This window comes from Rhineura floridana, chromosome 15, assembly GCF_030035675.1.
Source record: "Rhineura floridana isolate rRhiFlo1 chromosome 15, rRhiFlo1.hap2, whole genome shotgun sequence".
Lineage (NCBI taxonomy): Eukaryota > Metazoa > Chordata > Lepidosauria > Squamata > Rhineuridae > Rhineura > Rhineura floridana.
This window is the reverse complement of record NC_084494.1, coordinates 32484765-32503289: the sequence shown is the minus strand read 5'-3', so window position 1 is coordinate 32503289 and position 18525 is coordinate 32484765. Positions and strand designations below refer to the sequence as shown.

The following is an 18525-nucleotide window of genomic DNA, read 5'->3' as shown; positions in this document are numbered from 1 at the left end:
AGTCAGGATCATTCAGACCATGGTATTCCCAATCTCTGTGTATGGATGTGAAAGTTGGACAGTGAAAAAAGCGGATAAGAGAAAAATCAACTCATTTAAAATGTGGTGTTGAAGGAGAGCTTTGCGGATACCATGGACAGCAAAAAAGACAAATAGTTGGGTGTTAGAACAAATTAAACCAGAACTATCACTAGAAGCTAAAATGATGAAACTGAGGTTATCATACTTTGGACACATCATGAGAAGACATGATTCACTAGAAAAGACAATAATGCTGGGAAAAACAGAAGGGAGCAGAAAAAGAGGAAGGCCAAACAAGAGATGGATTGATTCCATAAAGGAAGCCACAGACCTGAACTTACAAGATCTGAACAGGGTGGTTTATAACAGATGCTGTTGGAGGTCGCTGATTCACAGGGTTGCCATAACTTGTAATTGACTTGAAGGCACATAACATATATTATTCAATTCAGTTTGTAAGAAGCCTTTTATTTGTTCCCAATTTCCATTTTCACCCACTACACCTCACTCTGTAGTGGCACTCCAACGATGACCTCAGTGAACAGGCAGGCTGATATGAATAAAAGTAGACCAATGAAGTTCTGAGCTGTCAGCTGCTGACCTTGAGTTTTCCCCCACATCGATGGGCCTCACTCAGGCGAGCCACCTCGATTTTCCAAACAGTTGGGCTGTCCCGGTGTGACTTTTTAATAAGTACAGTCCTTTCTATTCCCCATGCCAGAGAAATGAAAGGGGTCATGTTTGTCCCTACCACAGTTAAATTAATAATGTTTAATGGGTTGTTAACTCCACTGAAGGGAAGTTCGACCAATACCCTTGCAGTTGAAACACAAGAACAAGCTTGTTTACCAGCTGATGGTGACCTGATTAAGGCTGCACTTGGCAAGTCATATTTAACAGCTTAACAGCTGAAACAAACGGTACAAATTGTTCACAAGGCTTGAATCAATAGATCTCAAGGATAAGTCGTGCATGTAAATTGCGCATTAAAGCTGTGAAATTGCTTGCTCTTCGTAGTATGTTCATTGATGGAATGGACATACTATATAAAGCCACCTCCACACCAGACATTTATTCCACTTTAAACAATCATGGCTTCCCTCAAAGAATCCTGGGAAGTACAGCTTGCGAAGGGTGCTGAGAGCTGTTAGGAGACCCCTATTCCCCTCACAGAGACACAATTCCCAGAGTTCTCTGGGAAGAGGGACTGACTGTTAAACCAATTCTGAGAATTATAGCTCTGCGAGGGGAACAGGTATTGCTAGAATCTTCCTACGGCCTTCTGCCTTGGGCACTGTCAAAAACGTTTTGAGCCTTCCCTGCTTGGTGATGACTCCTCCATCTATTTGCTTCGCAGGGAGACACTGGAGGTCCCTTGGAGTGCAACGGGCAGCTGCAGGGCATCGTCTCCTGGGGCTATGAGTGTGCGATGAAGGGGCACCCTACCGTTTACACCAAAGTGTGCCATTGCACATCCTGGATACACCAGATGATATCTTCTTATTAGCAGCGAAGCTGTGTCCAATGCTGAGCGGCCCAAGACAGTGCCTTAATAAAAATAATTTTAAGCAGCACTGGGAGACTGGGAGTGGTGTGTGCGTGTGGGTAAATTTGGAAGTGCATGAGGACCTAAGGAGAGCCCTGTAGCTGGATCAGGCCATTGGCCCCTCTAGTCCAACATCCTGTTCTCACAGTGGCCAACCAGATGCCCACGGAAAGCCTGCAAGCAGGACCTGAGTGCTAGAGCACCATCCCCTCCTGCGGTTTCCAGCAACTGGTATTCAGCAGCAATAAGCATACGGCTTTTGATGGCGGAGGTGGAACAGTGCTAGTAGCCACTGATAGCCATATCCTCCATGAGATTTTCTCACAAGGTGGTTCAAAATGAAAATGCCGGGAGGAATGGCGGCATATAAAACAAATACTAAATAAAGAAATTAAAATGATTCTATAACCTAGAACGATGAAATGGAAGTCAGGAAAGGAGCAGCAGTTTAAAGGATACAAACCCTTATTCAGTTAAAAGCAGTTTAAAGCCAATTTGAGACCTGGAAGGGGTCCAAACACACACACACACACACACACACACACACACACAGTGTGTAAAGCAAATATTTAAAGTCAGAAATGTACAAATGGTAAAATTAGTCAGATCACCAAGAGTTGGGTTGTCAGCAGAAAGATTCCGTAGGACGGGGATGGGGAAATGGAAGCCCAGCAGCTCAATGCAGCCCCCCAGGCCTCTTCCAGGCCACTGCCTCCCCAGCCAGACCCTCTCTCCCCAGGCCACATCTCACACTGGCTTTGCTTCACACCTAACCCAAGGCAGCTTACACATGGTTCCCAGGCAGTCTCCCATCCAGGCACTGACCAGACCTGACCCTGCTTAGCTTCAGCAGGGAGCTGGCCTCATGTGCCTTCAGACCATAGCTTGGGACCATTTGAGCAACATAGTCATTTTTCATGATGATGTCAGGTGATTGACAAGTGGGCAGTCCCACCCACCTGTCAAGGTGGCCCATGGGGGCTAGGGGAGCTCAGGAACCAGCCGGCTGGTCAGATCCTCTCCCCACTCCTGCCCTAAAGCCATAGACTGAAGACAAAAATAACAAGTTTTACTACTGTTTGTGTCATGACTGCAACTACAGGTGTAGTTACTTGGGAGTCAGTTCCATTGAACTCTGTGCTGCTTACTTCAGGCTGCATAAGTTCATCTTGTGAACTACATTGAGTTTTAAAAACAGGTCTTCTACCTGCTGAAATGCATTTTTAGCTTTTAATTAGAAATCCAAGCAACCTTGCAAAGAAATGGCACCAGTGAAATTGTTAGCATGGAACAGGAGCCCCATCAAAGGAAAGGAAAGAAGTATCCAGCCTCTGCTTGATTATTTTTCACATTCTCTGACTTCCTCTGTGCTAATCTGTCGCAAACAAACTTGAAAGCTTTGTTATCATCTCATTCACTTGCCAGAACAAACAGGGCCTGTCAACTACACCTGGTGCTACAGAAGATACCTACACGCATGATCTGCAAAAAGTCCTAAGGCTGTGTTTTCTTGCATTCTCCTTCTACTACATCATTGCAGACTGGTCTGCTAAGCAAATAGGAGGGGGAGTGAGCAGATGGGCTTATGCAATGGACTTAATGCATGTCATGCTGCTGGGCCAGCATAGGATATGGCAAACCTCCCCAGATTGGCAGAAGCAAGACTCCACGCCTTCCACATTCTCCAGTTCTAACTTTTGTTTCATTTGTGCAATCCTTTCCAAGCCCAGAAGGTGGCACTAAACAGTAGAAAATGTGGAAGTTTAGAAAAGGAATAAGTAGCCAAGGCTTTCAGATCAGGCTGTAGAGGGATGGAACCTAATGGTTAAAGCAGAAGGCTATGGCTGTGTTGTGCTAACTATGTGGGTAGTGTCTACTCATGCTGTTTAAAGCAGCTCTGGCTTGAATCAGTTTGTACTGCCAGTGTACTCATTTAATAAATAATAATAATAAAATTTTATTTGTTAGTCGCCTATCTGTCCGAATTAACGGACACTCTAGGCGACTTACAGCAGCAACAAAATACAATACACAATACAATAAAATACAATGCACAATACAATCAATTAAAACTAACATCAAAAACATCAGTTAATACATTACAAACTAATCTAGCTCGAAGTTCCTGTAGGCCTGCCTGAATAGCCAGGTCTTTAAAGCTCGGCGAAAACTCATCAGGGAGGAGGCATGTCGAAGATCGTAGGGGAGAGAATTCCAGAGGGTGGGAGCCACTACCGAGAACGCCCTCTCTCTGGTCCGCACCAGCCGAGCTGTTTTGGCCGGTGGGACCGAGAGGAGATCCTGCGTGGCTGATCTTGTGAGGCGGCTTAATTGGTGATACTGGAGGCGGTCCTTTAGATAAACCGGGCCGAAACCGTATAGGGTTTTAAAGGTCAATACCAACACCTTGAATTGGGCCCGGTAAACCACTGGTAGCCAGTGAAGATCTATCAACACCGGGGTGATATGTTCCCGGCGATGGCTATGCGTAATCAAGCGTGCCGCCGCATTCTGCACCAGCTGGAGTTTCCGGACTGTCTTCAAGGGTAACCCCACGTAGAGCGCATTACAATAGTCTAAGCGAGAGGAGACCAGGGCATGTATCACTCGTGGGAGTAGCTGTACAGGAAGGTAGGGTCGCATCAGATGTAATTGATACCAAGGTGCCCGGCTCACTGCTGAAACTTGAGCTTCCATGGACAGCTGGGAGTCAAGAATGACCCCGAGGCTGCGGACCTGATCCTTCAGGGGTAATCTCACCCCGTTAAACACCAAGTCGATGTCTCCCAACCTTCTCTTATCACCCACGAGTAACACCTCGGTCTTATTGGGATTTAGCTTCAGACTGTTCTCGCCCATCCATCCACTAACGGACTCCAGGCACTTGGACATGGTCTCCACAGCCAACTCTGGTGAGGACTTAAATGAGAGATAGAGCTGAGTGTCATCTGCATATTGGTGACACTGCAGCCCAAAACTCCTAATGATGACTCCCAGCGGCTTCACATAGATGTTAAATAGCATGGGGGAGAGGATATAACCCTGTGGCACTCCACAAGTGAGAGGCCAAGGGTCTGAAACCTCATCCCCCAATGCTACCCGTTGGTACCTGCCTGAGAGATAGGAATGGAACCACCGTAAAACAGTGCCCCCCATCCCTAATCCCTCTAGGCGGTTTAACAAGATACCGTGGTTGACGGTATCAAAAGCCGCTGAGAGATCCAGGAGGACGAGGAAGGTATATTCTCCCCTATCCAACGCCCTCCTCATATCGTCTACCAGGGCGACCAAGGCTGTTTCAGTTCCATGTCCAGTCCTGAAGCCCGACTGGAATGGATCTAAGTAATCCGCTTCATCCAAGTGCGTCTGTAGTTGTTTAGCCACCACTCGCTCTATCACCTTGCCTAAGAATGGTAAATTAGAAACTGGGCGAAAGTTCTTTAACTCTTGGGGATCCAAGGAGGGCTTTTTCAAGATGGGCCTTATCACTGCCTCCTTGAGGGCTGATGGCATTGCACCCTCTTCCAAGGATGCATTTACCACCGCCTTGATCCCTTCGCCCAGTTTCTCCTTGCAGCTCACAATGAGCCACGAGGGGCAAGGATCGAGCAGACAAGTGGTTGGCTTCACAGTAGAGAACACCTTGTCCACTTCCTCAGTGAGAAGAGGCTGAAACCACTCCCATCGGACCGGAATGCAACTGGCCAATTCTGGCCCACTACTTGTACCCACGGCGTGCGGAATTGTGCGCTTCAGACGCTCGATTTTATCGGCAAAGTGCTTAGCAAATATGTCACAGGAGGCTTTAGAATGTTCCATGGGTTCCTGCGCAACTGGACCGACCAGGCTTCGGACCACTTGGAACAACCTCCTGGGACAACATTCTGCCGACGCAATAGAGGCAGCAAAGAAATCCCTCTTTGCTGCCTTTGTTGCCACATGGTAGGCCGCTATTGCTACTCTAACCAGTGTCCGATCGTCTTCAGTGCGAGACTTCCGCCACCGGCGCTGTAGTCATCTCACCTCCTGTCTCAGACCTCGCAGCCGAGGTGTGTACCAAGGTGCTGTCTGAGTTCTATTCAGGGGGAGAGGACGTTTCGGAGCCACTTGGTCTACCGCCCTGGTAATCTCCCTATTCCAATCCACCACCAGGGTTTCAACCGAGTGACCTTCCGACAGCTCCACATCTCCCAGCGCATTCAGGAATCCCTTAGATTCCATCAGGCGTCTGGGGCGGACCATCTTAATAGGTCCTCGACCCCTGTGGAGGGTGAGTGGCATTGAGAGCCCTATATTTACCAGATAGTGGTCTGACCATGACACGGGGTTAGAAGAAACAGCCCCCATTTTCAGAGCACTACCCTCCCCTCCCGAGACAAACACAAGGTCAAGCGCATGACCGGCTACATGGGTGGGCCCTATATTACTAAGGTGCAGTTCCCAAGAAGTCATGGTTTCAATGAAATCCCGAGGGGCTCCCATGAGAGTGGTTTCAGCATGCACGTTGAAATCCCCCAAAACTAGTAAGTTGGGGGAGAACAATCGCACAGCCGAGACCCCCTCGAGCACCTCGGCCAGGGAGTCTGCTGTGCAGCGGGGTGGGCGGTACACAAGCAGAATCCCTAAACTGCTCTTTGGGCCCAACCTCCAGTACATGCAATCGACAACCTTGGTCTCGTGGAGGGGAGGTCTGGCAAAAATCAAGGACTCCCGATAGATCACTGCCACCCCCCTCCCCGCCTACCAATCCTCGGCTGCTGTGCATATCGGAACCCAGCTGGACACATGGCCTCAAATATGGGAGCCGAGGCCTCATCCAGCCAGGTTTCCGTAATACATACCAGGTCTGCGTCCTCATCCAAGATCATATCGTGGATGAGAGATGTCTTCTGTACCACAGACCTGGCATTACATAACAACATAATTTGCATTACTCTGCATGACCAGATGGTGGGAAATCTCCAGTGGCACCTGGTGGCTCCATGTCAGTGGGTCAGTGAAACCCACTTCAGGTTTTAGTTTGAACTTTCAAGGAGCTCGACAGCTCCTTGAAAGTTCAGGCTAAAACCTGGAGCAGATTCCACTGCCCCACTGACACGGAGACACAATCTGCTATTGCTCAGTCCTGGGGGCCAAACCCAGCCTTCCAGGACTCTGTCTGGCCCTCAGGACTCCCTCCAAGCCACACGCCTACCATCCATGCTCTGAGCCCTTCTCAAGTGCTTTTGCCCAGTTGGAGCTTGTCCTCGCACTGTGATAATACCTCTCGGTCACCTGGATGGAGAGATGTGCAAAGGTGTTCCCGGGGGGGGTGCAAGGGGGTGCCGGAATCCTAAATGGTGGGTGGTAGTAACAATTCACAGACTCCCCCCCCCAAAAAAATATTTTTGCAGACATTTGTGGGTATGGATTGAAGGTGTAGAAACCTCTGAGTCTTGCGTAGCCGGAATGTGGCCTACAGTACAAACCTAAGAGTCTCATCTTTTACTCCACCCACTTTTGCCTCTGGCCCCGCCCACCACTGGCATGTGGGCCCCAGAAGGTTCCCCCATGGGGGAATGTGGCCCTTGGGCTGAGAAAAGGTCCCAATCCCTGACCTAAATAGTGTGTCAACATGCAAATCTACCTATAAATTTGCTGCCTATGGCTTAACTCACTGTCATCAGTGGAGCAGTGGCGGCTGGTGGCTCCATGTCAGTGGAGCAGTGGAATCCACTAAGGGTTTTAGTCCGAACTAAGTGCTTTGCACCTTGGACAGCTCCTTGAAAGTTTGGACTAAAACCTGGAGCAGATGCCATTGCCCTACTGACATGGAGTCACTAGCCTCCACTGGAGCAAATATGGGTCCATTAGGGCAAATGGTGTGCTGGCCCACCTAGCTCACTCTGCCCTCAGCCAGCTGTCACCTTCCTTCCTTCCTTCCTTCCTTCCTTCCTTCCTTCCTTCCTTCCTTCCTTCCTTCCTTCCTTCCTTCCTTCCTTCCTTATTGCAGCCAGTCCATGATGGCACCACCTGCCAGCTTCCTCTTCCTCCATTGCAGTGTTGCCCTTGTAGAACTCCAGCCGGGAAGATGATGGGGAATTATTTGGCTCTGCCTGCCATTGGCTTGGGCTCCATCTACTGTATGGGTTCCCTGATATCTGCCCCAACAGTCCCAATGGCTGTCATGACTTTGCCCCAAAGAATCTGAGAATTCTAGTCTTGAGAAGATGTTGAGAATTCTAGCTCCCTTCCTCCCCCCTCCCCCGGTGACCTCCAGGTTTCTTAGGGAGAACGAATGACTGCTAAGTAGGGAGGGGGGAGAAATTCAGTTCCGTTTGCATTCAAAGGCGAACCTACCTAATTCACACTTTCCAAAACATAACACAAACTGAAACACAGCCATCCTTCCAAATCCACACTTGCGGCATTTTGCAAAGGACACCAGCCCGCCGCAACCCGCCGTGCGCACATGCACTTAAACACGCCCAGTCGCATCAACTCGCACATCAACACGCATGCCTGCCATCACACAAGATGGCGGAGGGGGCATCCACATGACCCTGCCACCATCTTGGGTGATGGCAAACATGCGTGCTAATGCACAAGGTGAAGTGACCAGGCATATTTAAGCACCTGCTGGCTGTGCACATGTGCCGGGGTGATGTTGGATGGGAGAGTGGAGCTCCTGCTCCGCAATCCACACTGCCATCCAGTCGCTGCCCGTAACACAAAGCTAATGGCAGGGGCCCTTGGCTAGCAGCAGGTACCCTTAGCCAGCTGCAAGGCCCTTGGCCATTGCCTGACTTGGCCGCCTGCTGGCACCAGGCCTGGCAAAGGAGTTCTCCAGCCAAGTAACGTGGGGGAAAATTCATATGCTAGGGTAAAGTGGGCATAAAAACGCATGTATTAGTGAACATAACATACAAAAATTATATTAGGGGAAATTGCTTTGTAAAAAATGTGTATGTTAGGGGAAATTGCACATAAATATTGTATATTAGAAGAAATTCACACTAAAATGCTGATGAATTTTCATGAGGACTTTTTTTTAAAATAGCAAACTGATGTGGAAATGTGGAGAAAGAAAGACTGGAAAAATGAGAGACGGAATGAAACTGGGCCCAACCCTAATGTTAAGTCAGTTGAAGTGTCAGCTTTTTCTCCCTCCCAGATAAACAAACTCACCACTGAGCACAGAGGCAGCCCTACACACCTTAGCAGGGAAGGAGCTTTATTCACTTGCTAAGCAGGAAAACACCTTTACATCCAAAATTTATGGGGGGAAAAGTTCACTAATGTCTAGTCTCTACAGAACGAAGCAAGCTGAATCAAATTAATGATCCCCGTACCACCAATGGTAGACCTGGTCATGGACTATGCCTGAGTAGGTGCTCATGGCCGCCGTCCCTTTATGCAAGATGTCACTGGAAAGAAAAAACAGAGCATAGTTATAAACTATGGAATTTGCTCCTGCAACAGGCAAGGATGGCCACCAAATCAGATTTAAAAGAGGATTAGACACATTCATGGAGGAGAAGGCTATTAATGGCTACTAGCCACGATGGCTATGTTTTACCTCCACTTTTGGAGGCTCTATGCCTCTGAATACCAGTAGCTGGGAATCACAAGTGGGGAGCGTGCCCTTGCACTCAGGTCCTGCTTGGGGGCTTCCCATAAAGGGCATCTGGTTGACCACTGTGAGAACAGGATACTGGACTAGATGGTACCACTGACCTGATCCAGCAGGCTCTTCTGATGAAAGAAGGAAGGAAGTTGGATAGCCAATGTGTCTTCAAGACAGGTCGACTTTCCTCCCTTTTTAGGAACGGAGAAAGCTGCCTTATACCGACTCAGATCAATGGTCCATCAAGCTTAGTACTGTCTGCACTGACTTGCAGCAGCTCTCCAGGGTTTCAGGCAGGAGTCTCTCCGGCCCTACGTGGAGATGCTGGGGACTGAACCTGGGACCTTCTAGATGCAAGGCAGGCGCTCTAACCACTGAGTTGTAGCCCTTCCCCTTTTTACAACCAATTGGGGACCTGTGGGTTTCGCCCTTTTCCCAGGGCCCATTTTCACAATGTAAATCTGTCCCTCTTTCCAAAAGCTGCCATTAGCCCCATTTATTTATTTAACGAAAGGTATGTACCGCTTGATTGCGAAAAACCTGTAGGCGGTTTACAAATAGTCAATAAAATAAAATGTAAGGACTGATAGCAACTGGACTGTGCACAGGAGAAAATGGCTGATAATTTTAATAAGTGATGGTGTTGGGGTTTAGGGAGTCCTTAGGGGCCAGTCTGGATAACTTAGAGTAAACTTGGATAACCACACTGATAACTAAGGGCAGCAGTTACCTACCCCTACCATAAGCTGCCAGCAATAATATATTCTACATACCATTGCGTGTCAACCTTCAAATATTGTGGAACGCTAAATGCCATTGCTTGTCAGCAATTAAAGCATAACACATATCAAAGCCAACTAGTATCAGAACCAAATACAAATACCAAATATCCAGTGGGGGGCGGAATGGATATTGAAAGTATGTGGTGACTATCTGACATCAACATTCAAAAGAGGAACTCGGGGGAAATTTTCACCTCTCACATGTGCCATCCACAACTGACAGCACCACTCATGCATTACTTGGAGTCATCAGGAGGTGGCAGCTGTTTGAAGTGTTTTGTACCCTAAGCGGAGGCTAGGAGGATAGTTGAACCCAACTCGGAACCTCAGGATCTCCACACGGTGTCCACAGGTTGCTGGCAGTGTTTGGGGATCGATTTAGGGGTACAAGAGGATGTAGAACCCTGAGACTGCTTTCAGATAGGTGGCTCCTAAAGCTGCCCAATCATAACTCTTCCGATGTAAGCTACAAGCAGAATTGCAATTGTGCTTTTTTCTGTGTCCATCCCATTATATTCCATCCACAACAGCAGGTGTGACCCATCTTCTTTAGGTTGGGCCATTTGAAGATCAGCACACAGTCATCACAACCTCTGCAGTGAGTGCCATTTTATGACCCCATTCAAACAAAATTTTAATTGTTTTTTAATGATCACTAAAAAGATTTTTTTAAGAAAAAATGGAAGAGAGATATAGAGCAATATCACCATAATGCCATCATGTAATCTTTTTCTGTTTTGTTTTAAGTTTAGAGTTCTTTGCACCTTGGACAGCTCCTTGAATGTCCAGACTAAAACCCGGAGTGGATTCACTGCCCCACTGACATTGGAGCCCCCAGTCTCCACTGGAAACCACTGGAGAAGCATTTTATTAAGAGGGTTTTGGCTCTGGAGCTGTTCTGAGATGTAGAGCAGCCTCAGGGACTTTTGTATCTGCTTTTAAAAAGTAAAATATGAATTCCCTCCAAGATACACATATGAGTGAAGTCATAGCCATTGATAGTAAGGGGGGCATTAAGGTCTGTATCCCATGAAACTCAACTCAGAGTTAGGGCTGAGGGAGAAATGTGATTTTGTTCACATTTAAAGCTGAATCTATTAAATTCACACTATCCGAAACAAGGTGAGTACTGAAACGCAGGGACCCTTTGCAATTTATCCAAATTTTGTGATGTGGTTCTCCAACCAATCAATGTTTACACCAATGTATGTCTTAGGGGGAAGTGTGCATGAGAATGAATACAGACAACAATGCATTACATTAAGGAAAATTGCTTGCAAAAAATGTGTACATTACTCAACACCGAATACGAAAAATATGCTTGTTGGGAGAAATTCACGCTAAAACGCTGAAGAATTTTCATAAGGTTTTTTTTTTTTTAATCGCAAATTGCTGTAGAAATGTAGAGAAGTGAATTTAAAGTTGGGAAAATGAAAGAACTGAAATGGACAGATCCTTCCATCCCTACTCAGAGTAGACCCATTGAAATTAATAGACCTATGTTAGCCATGTCCATTAATTTCAATGCGTCTGCTCATTGGATACAACTGTAAAACCTTGGCAAATCCCCCATCACCACCACCCCCATCCACCCTCTCCTTTCTGCTTGGCCCCTGCCTCATGCTCACCTGAGCTTCTCTTGCACCTGCAGGGGTTTGACTTGTTCTAGCCAGCTCAAGGCCTGATTCCAGTAGCTCTTGGCTGCCTCCTGAAGTTGGGTTGAGATTTCCTTTTCCTCGGCTTCTCGTTTCTGCAAGTGATAGCTGGAGACATCTATTTTTAAAAAGGTAAGCCGTTAATTATTTTTGGAATGGTATTGCATCGCTTTATTATTCATTTATTTATTTAGGCACATATATGCCACTTAATCATCAGTATTTATGTGGTATATATAAAAATAAACCATACAGAGAATAAAAGTCATCATAAAATCGAACATAAACCCCAAAACTATGTGAAAATGCTTGGTAGAATAAGAAAGCCATTGGCCCTGTTGGCACTATACATTTAGGGCAGTATTGTACCACATGAAACAGTGCTGGCTTCCCCTAAAGAATCCTGGGATCTGTAGGTTATTGGAAGACCCCTCTTCCCCTCACAGAACTATAGTTCCCAGAGTGGTTTAACATTTAATCTCTCTTCCCAGTGAACTGTGGGAACTGTAGCTCATTGAGGGGAACAGGAGTCTCCTAACAACTCTCAGTACCCTTAAGAAACTATAGTTCCCAGGATGTTTGGGGAAAAGCCACAACTGTTTAAAGTGGTATGATACTGCTTTAAATGCATAGTGCAAATGGGGCCTTTGTCCTGTGCCTGAAGTTCATCAAGGAGGGTGCCTGTCTAATCTCATTTGGGAGAGAGTTTATCGCTTGCATTTCTAGAGGAAGTGCAATTGTGATATGTTTGCCCTGATTGTTTTGCCTTTGCTGTTAAATGCACTGACTGTTTTGCACTTATTGTAAGCCACTGTGAGCTGCTTGTTCAAAGTGGAGAGTGGGCCATAAATATTCAGTGAAATGAAGCTATATGGCTTTCAGGTCGGGCCACTCCTTATAATCATGGCGTTTCGCTGCCTGAGGTGAAGATCCCCACCATTACGTATAGAGAGGCAGACGGGACTTCTGTGGGAACCTACTTTAAAACTGGTGAGGGGATCACGTCCTCCAGCACATTGACCTGAGGGCAACAGGCTATTTCAGAGGACGCAGGACAGGCTGTGTGGCACACACAGCTCTATCCTCCAACAGAAAGGAAGGGCCGGGAGCTCAGGGGAAACAGGCAAGGGCTGCCACTGTTGCCTCCCAGGATCTGTTGCTTGAGACAGTTGCCTCACTCTGCCTAATGGTAGAGCCGGCCCTGCTAATAACAATTGAGAGTGTAAATGAGATGCAACCTTTCTACATTTAGAATGACGAGAACTAGTATTCCCACGAGGATTAGGGGCCATCTAAAGCCCAGAAAGGACATTTCCACTTCTGTATGTCTCATTTCAGCATATCATTCATGTCAAAAAAGGAGACTCATTCTAAAAACATGGACATTTTTGGAATTTATGATGTCATCATCATTTTCGTGATGAGTTTCAAACTAAAGCAGACCACACTGTCTCATCCAGAATAGATACTGTTGCTTGCTACTTCCCTCCCCCACTCCAGCAGGACTCCTGCACAGTTAAGTGTCATCTGACAGACAGAAATTCAATAGGAACTGGCTGTTACTTAGGATGGCCGGCTGCAATTCGGGATGGGGCTCCTGTACCAGTGGATACTGTTGCCTCCAATGTCAGTGGGACAGTGAATCTGCTGTGGGTTTTAGTCTGGACTTTCAAGGAGATGTCCACGGTGCTTTCAAAGTGCTTGGACAGCTCCTTCAAAGTTCAAAGTAAAACCTGGAGTGGATTCACTTCCCCGTTGACATTGGAGCCACCATTCTCCACTGTCTTGTTAACTGTAAAAATTCAGCCCTGCAGCTTATCTTTGCAAGGGAAATAGCTGCAGCAGCAAAACTCCCCCTTCCATGTAAGTTATTCGGCCCATTCTCTGTATGTTGACTTGCATTTATATCTTATCAGGTCAATGGGGCTTACTCCCAAGTCATGCACATAAAAAGTAAAAGATGCAAGAATCCTTTGGCTTCAATGTGACAATTTGGGATGTACCTTGCTCTGGTTCAAGGGCCCTTGCACCTGATCCTATCCACATTTTGCCTTGCACAGCAGAATATAAAACCATTCCTAATTTGCACTTTATAGGAGACTGGAACACGGCCATAGATCTTAATGTCTTCGAATCAGCAACTGGGGAAAACTTGCCTGAGCAGAGAAGTACTAACAGGACTGATGCAGCCACAAGTTTCAGATCCATTTTCACAACAGGTACCTAAGATGTTGAAACCGAAACATTTGCTTAGGCAAACATAGTTAAGAAAGTCACAAAGCCAAGCACCTCGTTAGAAATAGCAGACGTTGCTGTTTTTCAGACAATACATTTCCCCACGAGTTCTTTCAAATACTCTGGTCTGAAGCTCATAGAATGACTTTGGGTTAATCCCTAATTCACTTTGGGATGAGGAAGAAATTCAGTTCAGTTTCTATTTAAAGGTGAATCTACCAAACTTGCACTTTCCAAAAAGTTACATGAACCGAAACATAGCTATTCTTCAGAATTCACACTTATCCACATTTTATGATGTACTTCTCCAACCAAGCAATGTTTACAAAGATGCATATGTTAGGGGGAAATGTGCATAAAAACAAATATACTAGTAAAAATGACATACAAAAATGTATTATAAGGAAAATTGCTTGCAAAACTGTGTACATTAGTCAAAACTGCATACAAAAATGTGTTTATTGCAAGAAATTACACCCTAAAATGCTAATGAAGTTTCATGAGGATTTTTTTTAAAATGAACAGACATGCAGATTGCTGCAGAAATGTGAAGAACTGAATTTAAGACTAGAAAAAAAATCAGAAACTGAGAGAATCTAAATCGAAAGATCCTTCCATCCCTAATTCTCAATATAACCTACCTCACAGGGTTATTGTGAATCAGATAAATGGGGAGGGAGATCACTAGGTACCCAACCTTGAGCTCTTTGGATGAAAGGCTAAATATCCATTTCATCCATGTCCACATGCTCAGCCACTTACCATGGGATTCATGGGGTTGCCAACCACTCTCGTGTGCGCATTTTTAATCTCATCAATAACATGTTGCCAGAAAACCCATGTGATTCTTTCTCATCTAATCAACACCGTGCTGGAAGGGAGGATTCCAATATTGGGATGCTTTTAATTTAAATTAAACCACATTAGCAGATTCGTCACACAAAAATACACTTTTCTTTTGTTGTTGAAGACAAACGACTGTGATCAACAAGGTTCAAGATCACTGCTGGGTCAAAGGCTATCAATGAGGCTATCAATGCCATGATGGCTGTTTTCTGCCTCTGCAGTCGGAGGCAGCATGTCCCTGAATACCAGTTTAGTTGCAGGTGGGGAGAGTGCTGTTGTGGCTGGGTCCTGCTTTTGAGCTTCCCATGGGCATCTGGCAGGCCACTGTGAGAACAAGATGCTGGATTGCACGGGCCTTTGGCCTGATCCAGCGACAGGGCTCTTCTTACAATCTTATGAAGCTACCATGCACTAATTTGCATACACAGTACAAAATTTTGGCACATGCTCCTTTAAAATGTCACCATTCAATAAAGCAGAGGTGTGGAACCTCTGGCCCTCCAGAAGCTGCTGAACTACAACTCCCATCATCCCTGACCACTGGCCATGCTGGCTGGGGCTGATGGGAGTTGGAGTCCAACAACATCTGGAGGGCCACAGGTTCTCCATCCCTGCAGTAAAAGCTCCCAACTTTTAACGGCCAATGCTTTTGTATCTTTAACAGCTCTCTGAGAGGCAGGGATGAAGCAGGCGATGCTCTACCTGTCACGCGGTTTGGTGGGAGATACTTGACTTGCTTTATTTCTGTGGGGAATCATGTTATTAAAGGCAGAGGAGCATGACCAGTAAAAAAAACATGGCAACTGTTAGAAATTTAGACTTACCTCTCAGTATGCTGTAAATTGCAGCGCTCCTTCTTCTTAGCTGTTAGGGAGAATCCTCCAAACCTAAAACTAAGCACAGAAGATATTCAGGTCAAGAGGAAACAGCACACAAGGGAGATCAGTACTTCCAGTTTCAAAATCAGAGCTTAGCCCTTGATCTCCCGATCTTCTGAGGGCAAGATTTCAAAAAGGCCCATTTGGTTTCCTCTCAGAGTGCATTACATTCCTACCTCATTTTCAGATATGCAAAAATGTAAATAGGCCATGGACACACTCAGCTTTACAGAAAACGCCACCCAAGCACAACAGCCAACAGATTAAGAAAGGGGGGGGATTCTAAATTCTGCACCACTCTCCACCCTGACTTTGGTCCTTAAATCTTGCGGGTGCACGGCTGGTTGTGACGGATCTCCCTGTCGGGTCCTGGGATGGCCTGAGGCCCAGCTTCCTCCGGCGCCATGAAGAATCCTGAGACTACTCTCCACCTCCATTCCCCCCAATCCTGCCTTCCTTGCAAAGGTGCAAGGGGGATGGCCTCAGAGTTAATCTCCTGAGTGTACAAGCCCACTCACACGCTCTTCTGTCTGGATGCAGCAGCATTACCTGTCCCTGGGCAAGAATCAACTACAGCACATTTATATGAGGTGATGCTCTTACACGCACAAGCACGCACACAGACGCGCACACACACACACACTCCCCTCTTTCTCACCTTCTCCCAGAATCCTCTTGCCAAACGGCACATCCCCTGATGTGTCCAAAGTTCAAACAAACAGGTCTAGACTGTAAGGCTGGTAGAAGAGAGAGGGGCGGGGAGAGAGTCCAGCTAATATTCACCTTTGGAAGCCAGTAGACTTATGGACACAGCTGGAGAATAACTGGGAGACTGCCCAGTGACGGTTCTTTCATCTGTTATCAACTCTGGAGCCCCAATAGTTAAGAAAGTAAGAAAGGCCCATCTAGGCTAGTATCCTGTCCTATCTCACAGTGGCCAACTAGATGCTTTTGGGAAGCCTACTGAGTGCAACAGCACTCTCTCCACTGAGTGAAGGCTGACCCATTAGGGCGTATGGGGCACTGCACCATCAACCTCAGCTTGTCCTCAGCTAGCCCCCATTTGCCCGTGTTGTTACTTACCACCCCTCTGAGGGGCGGCCTTGGCTGACAACTTCCTCCCCCTCCTTAGTCTCAATATTGTCCTTGTAGAATCCAGCAGGAAGGAGGAGGACGGGGACAAAAAATGTGTTTATTAAGAGAAATGCACACTAAAATGCTGGTTTGTGTTCTTCATCTTTTAAACATTGCAAACTGATTTCCACACACTGATGTGGAAATATGGTGGCCTGAACGTGAACATGGAAAAATGAAAAACTGGGAGAATCCAAAACAGATAAATTCATCCAATCATATCCGCCCCACACATTCCTAGCACTAGGTGGAAAATATGCAGAAACTCAAAGAAGACCTTTATCGGGACCAACGTAAAAGTCTCAAAGGAGTGAGCAAGCATTTCTGTTCCCTCAAACACCTCATCAGGGTGGATGTTAAACAAAAGCGGCGTGGCAGGTGATAGAAATACAGTGTTCTTTATTTAATTAGGAGATTTATATCCTGATTTTCAACTAGAGTCCTCAAAGCAGTTAACAGCATTTATAAACACCAAGAACCACAGGCTCACAGAACAACCAGCCCCACCAAAGGAGGTGGAGGCAGCATTAGATGGTCCTGCCCACAGGGCAGACCCTATGGGGTAGTGGGGTGGGGACCAGAGCAGGCTCTGATGTTGTCTTTGCCTGCCTCGCGTGCTCCCTTCTTCTTTTCCACAGGGCAAAGCTGGACAGCTTCACTCTACAGTTTGTAATCACTTCAGATGAAATGGCAGAGGTGCTACACAGACTATTTGTTTGTTTGTTTGTTTATTTAATTTCTGTCCCACCTTTCCTCTAAGGAGCTCAAGGTGGCATACAAGCACAGCCCTCTGCCTCTCCATTTTATCCTCACAGCAACCCTGTGAGGTAGGTTAGGCTGAAAGACAGTGACTTGGCGCAAGGTCACCTAGCGTGGGCTTCATGGCCGAGTGGGGATTTGAATCCTGGACTCCCAGGTCCAGCACTCTAACCACTGCACTCTTACGGACACTTGCCTAGAAGGAGGAAGCCTCATTGAACAAGGCGGAAAAATGACTTTTCTGACAAAAGAGGAGTAGGATTCACATTAGGTTAGGCCAGGGGTAGCCAATGTGGTGCCCTCCAGATGTTGTTGGGCTGCAATATATGACTCCCTGGCAGGGTTCTATAGACAACGCAGCCATCCTCCGAAATTTGCACTTCTCTGAATTGTGCAATACAGTTTGCCAACCAAACAAGGTTTACCAAAATGCATGTAATAGGGGAAAGGGTGCAAATGAGTGTCCGTTAACTCGGACAGATGGGCAACTAATAAATAAAATTTTATTTTTTTATTATATTATATATTGGTGAAAACAACGAACAAAAATGCATTACAGTAGGAAAAAGCACTTGCAAAAATGTGGACCTTAGCCAAAATTGCCTACACAAATGTGTTTATTAGGAGAAATTCAATGGTGGTGAATTTTCATGAGGATTTTTTAAAAAAAAATGCAAATTGTGGCAGGAATCTAGAGATCCGAGCTGAGAAACTGAGAGAACCAGAATGGAAAGATCCTTCCATTTCTGCTTAGGAGACAGTGCATAGTTAATTAATTGTGAGGGCAGCCCTACCATTACGCAGCTCGAAGCATATGCACCAGGTGGCGGATGATGATGATGGGGGGGGAATATCTGAGTCCCCTAAGCTAGCCTGCCTTACATCTCCCAAACTACCCAGCTGCCTCAACAGCAGTGGAGACTGGTGGCTCCGATGTCAGCAGGGCAGTGAATCTGCTCCGGGTTTTAGTCCAAACTTTCAAGGAGCTGTCCCCTTGGCCTCCACTGCTCAAGAGCATGAAGGCTGTTGTCCCTTCACTCAGCACTGAAAAAAGATTCAACTG

At 46.4% G+C, this 18525-nt stretch overlaps 1 protein-coding gene across 1 annotated transcript; it reads right to left on the bottom strand.

The window, feature by feature from the left end:
* Positions 1-8763: 8763 nt before the first annotated feature.
* LOC133370938 (apolipoprotein C-II-like) lies at positions 8764-15590 on the bottom strand. Its single transcript, XM_061597892.1, has 4 exons — positions 15516-15590; positions 13767-13833; positions 11584-11728; positions 8764-8973 (listed from the first exon to the last, which is right to left on the bottom strand). The coding sequence occupies exons 2-4, from the start codon at positions 13816-13818 to the stop codon at positions 8883-8885; spliced, it is 288 nt and encodes a 95-aa protein (XP_061453876.1). The 5' UTR covers positions 13819-13833; positions 15516-15590; the 3' UTR covers positions 8764-8882.
* Positions 15591-18525: the final 2935 nt, after the last annotated feature.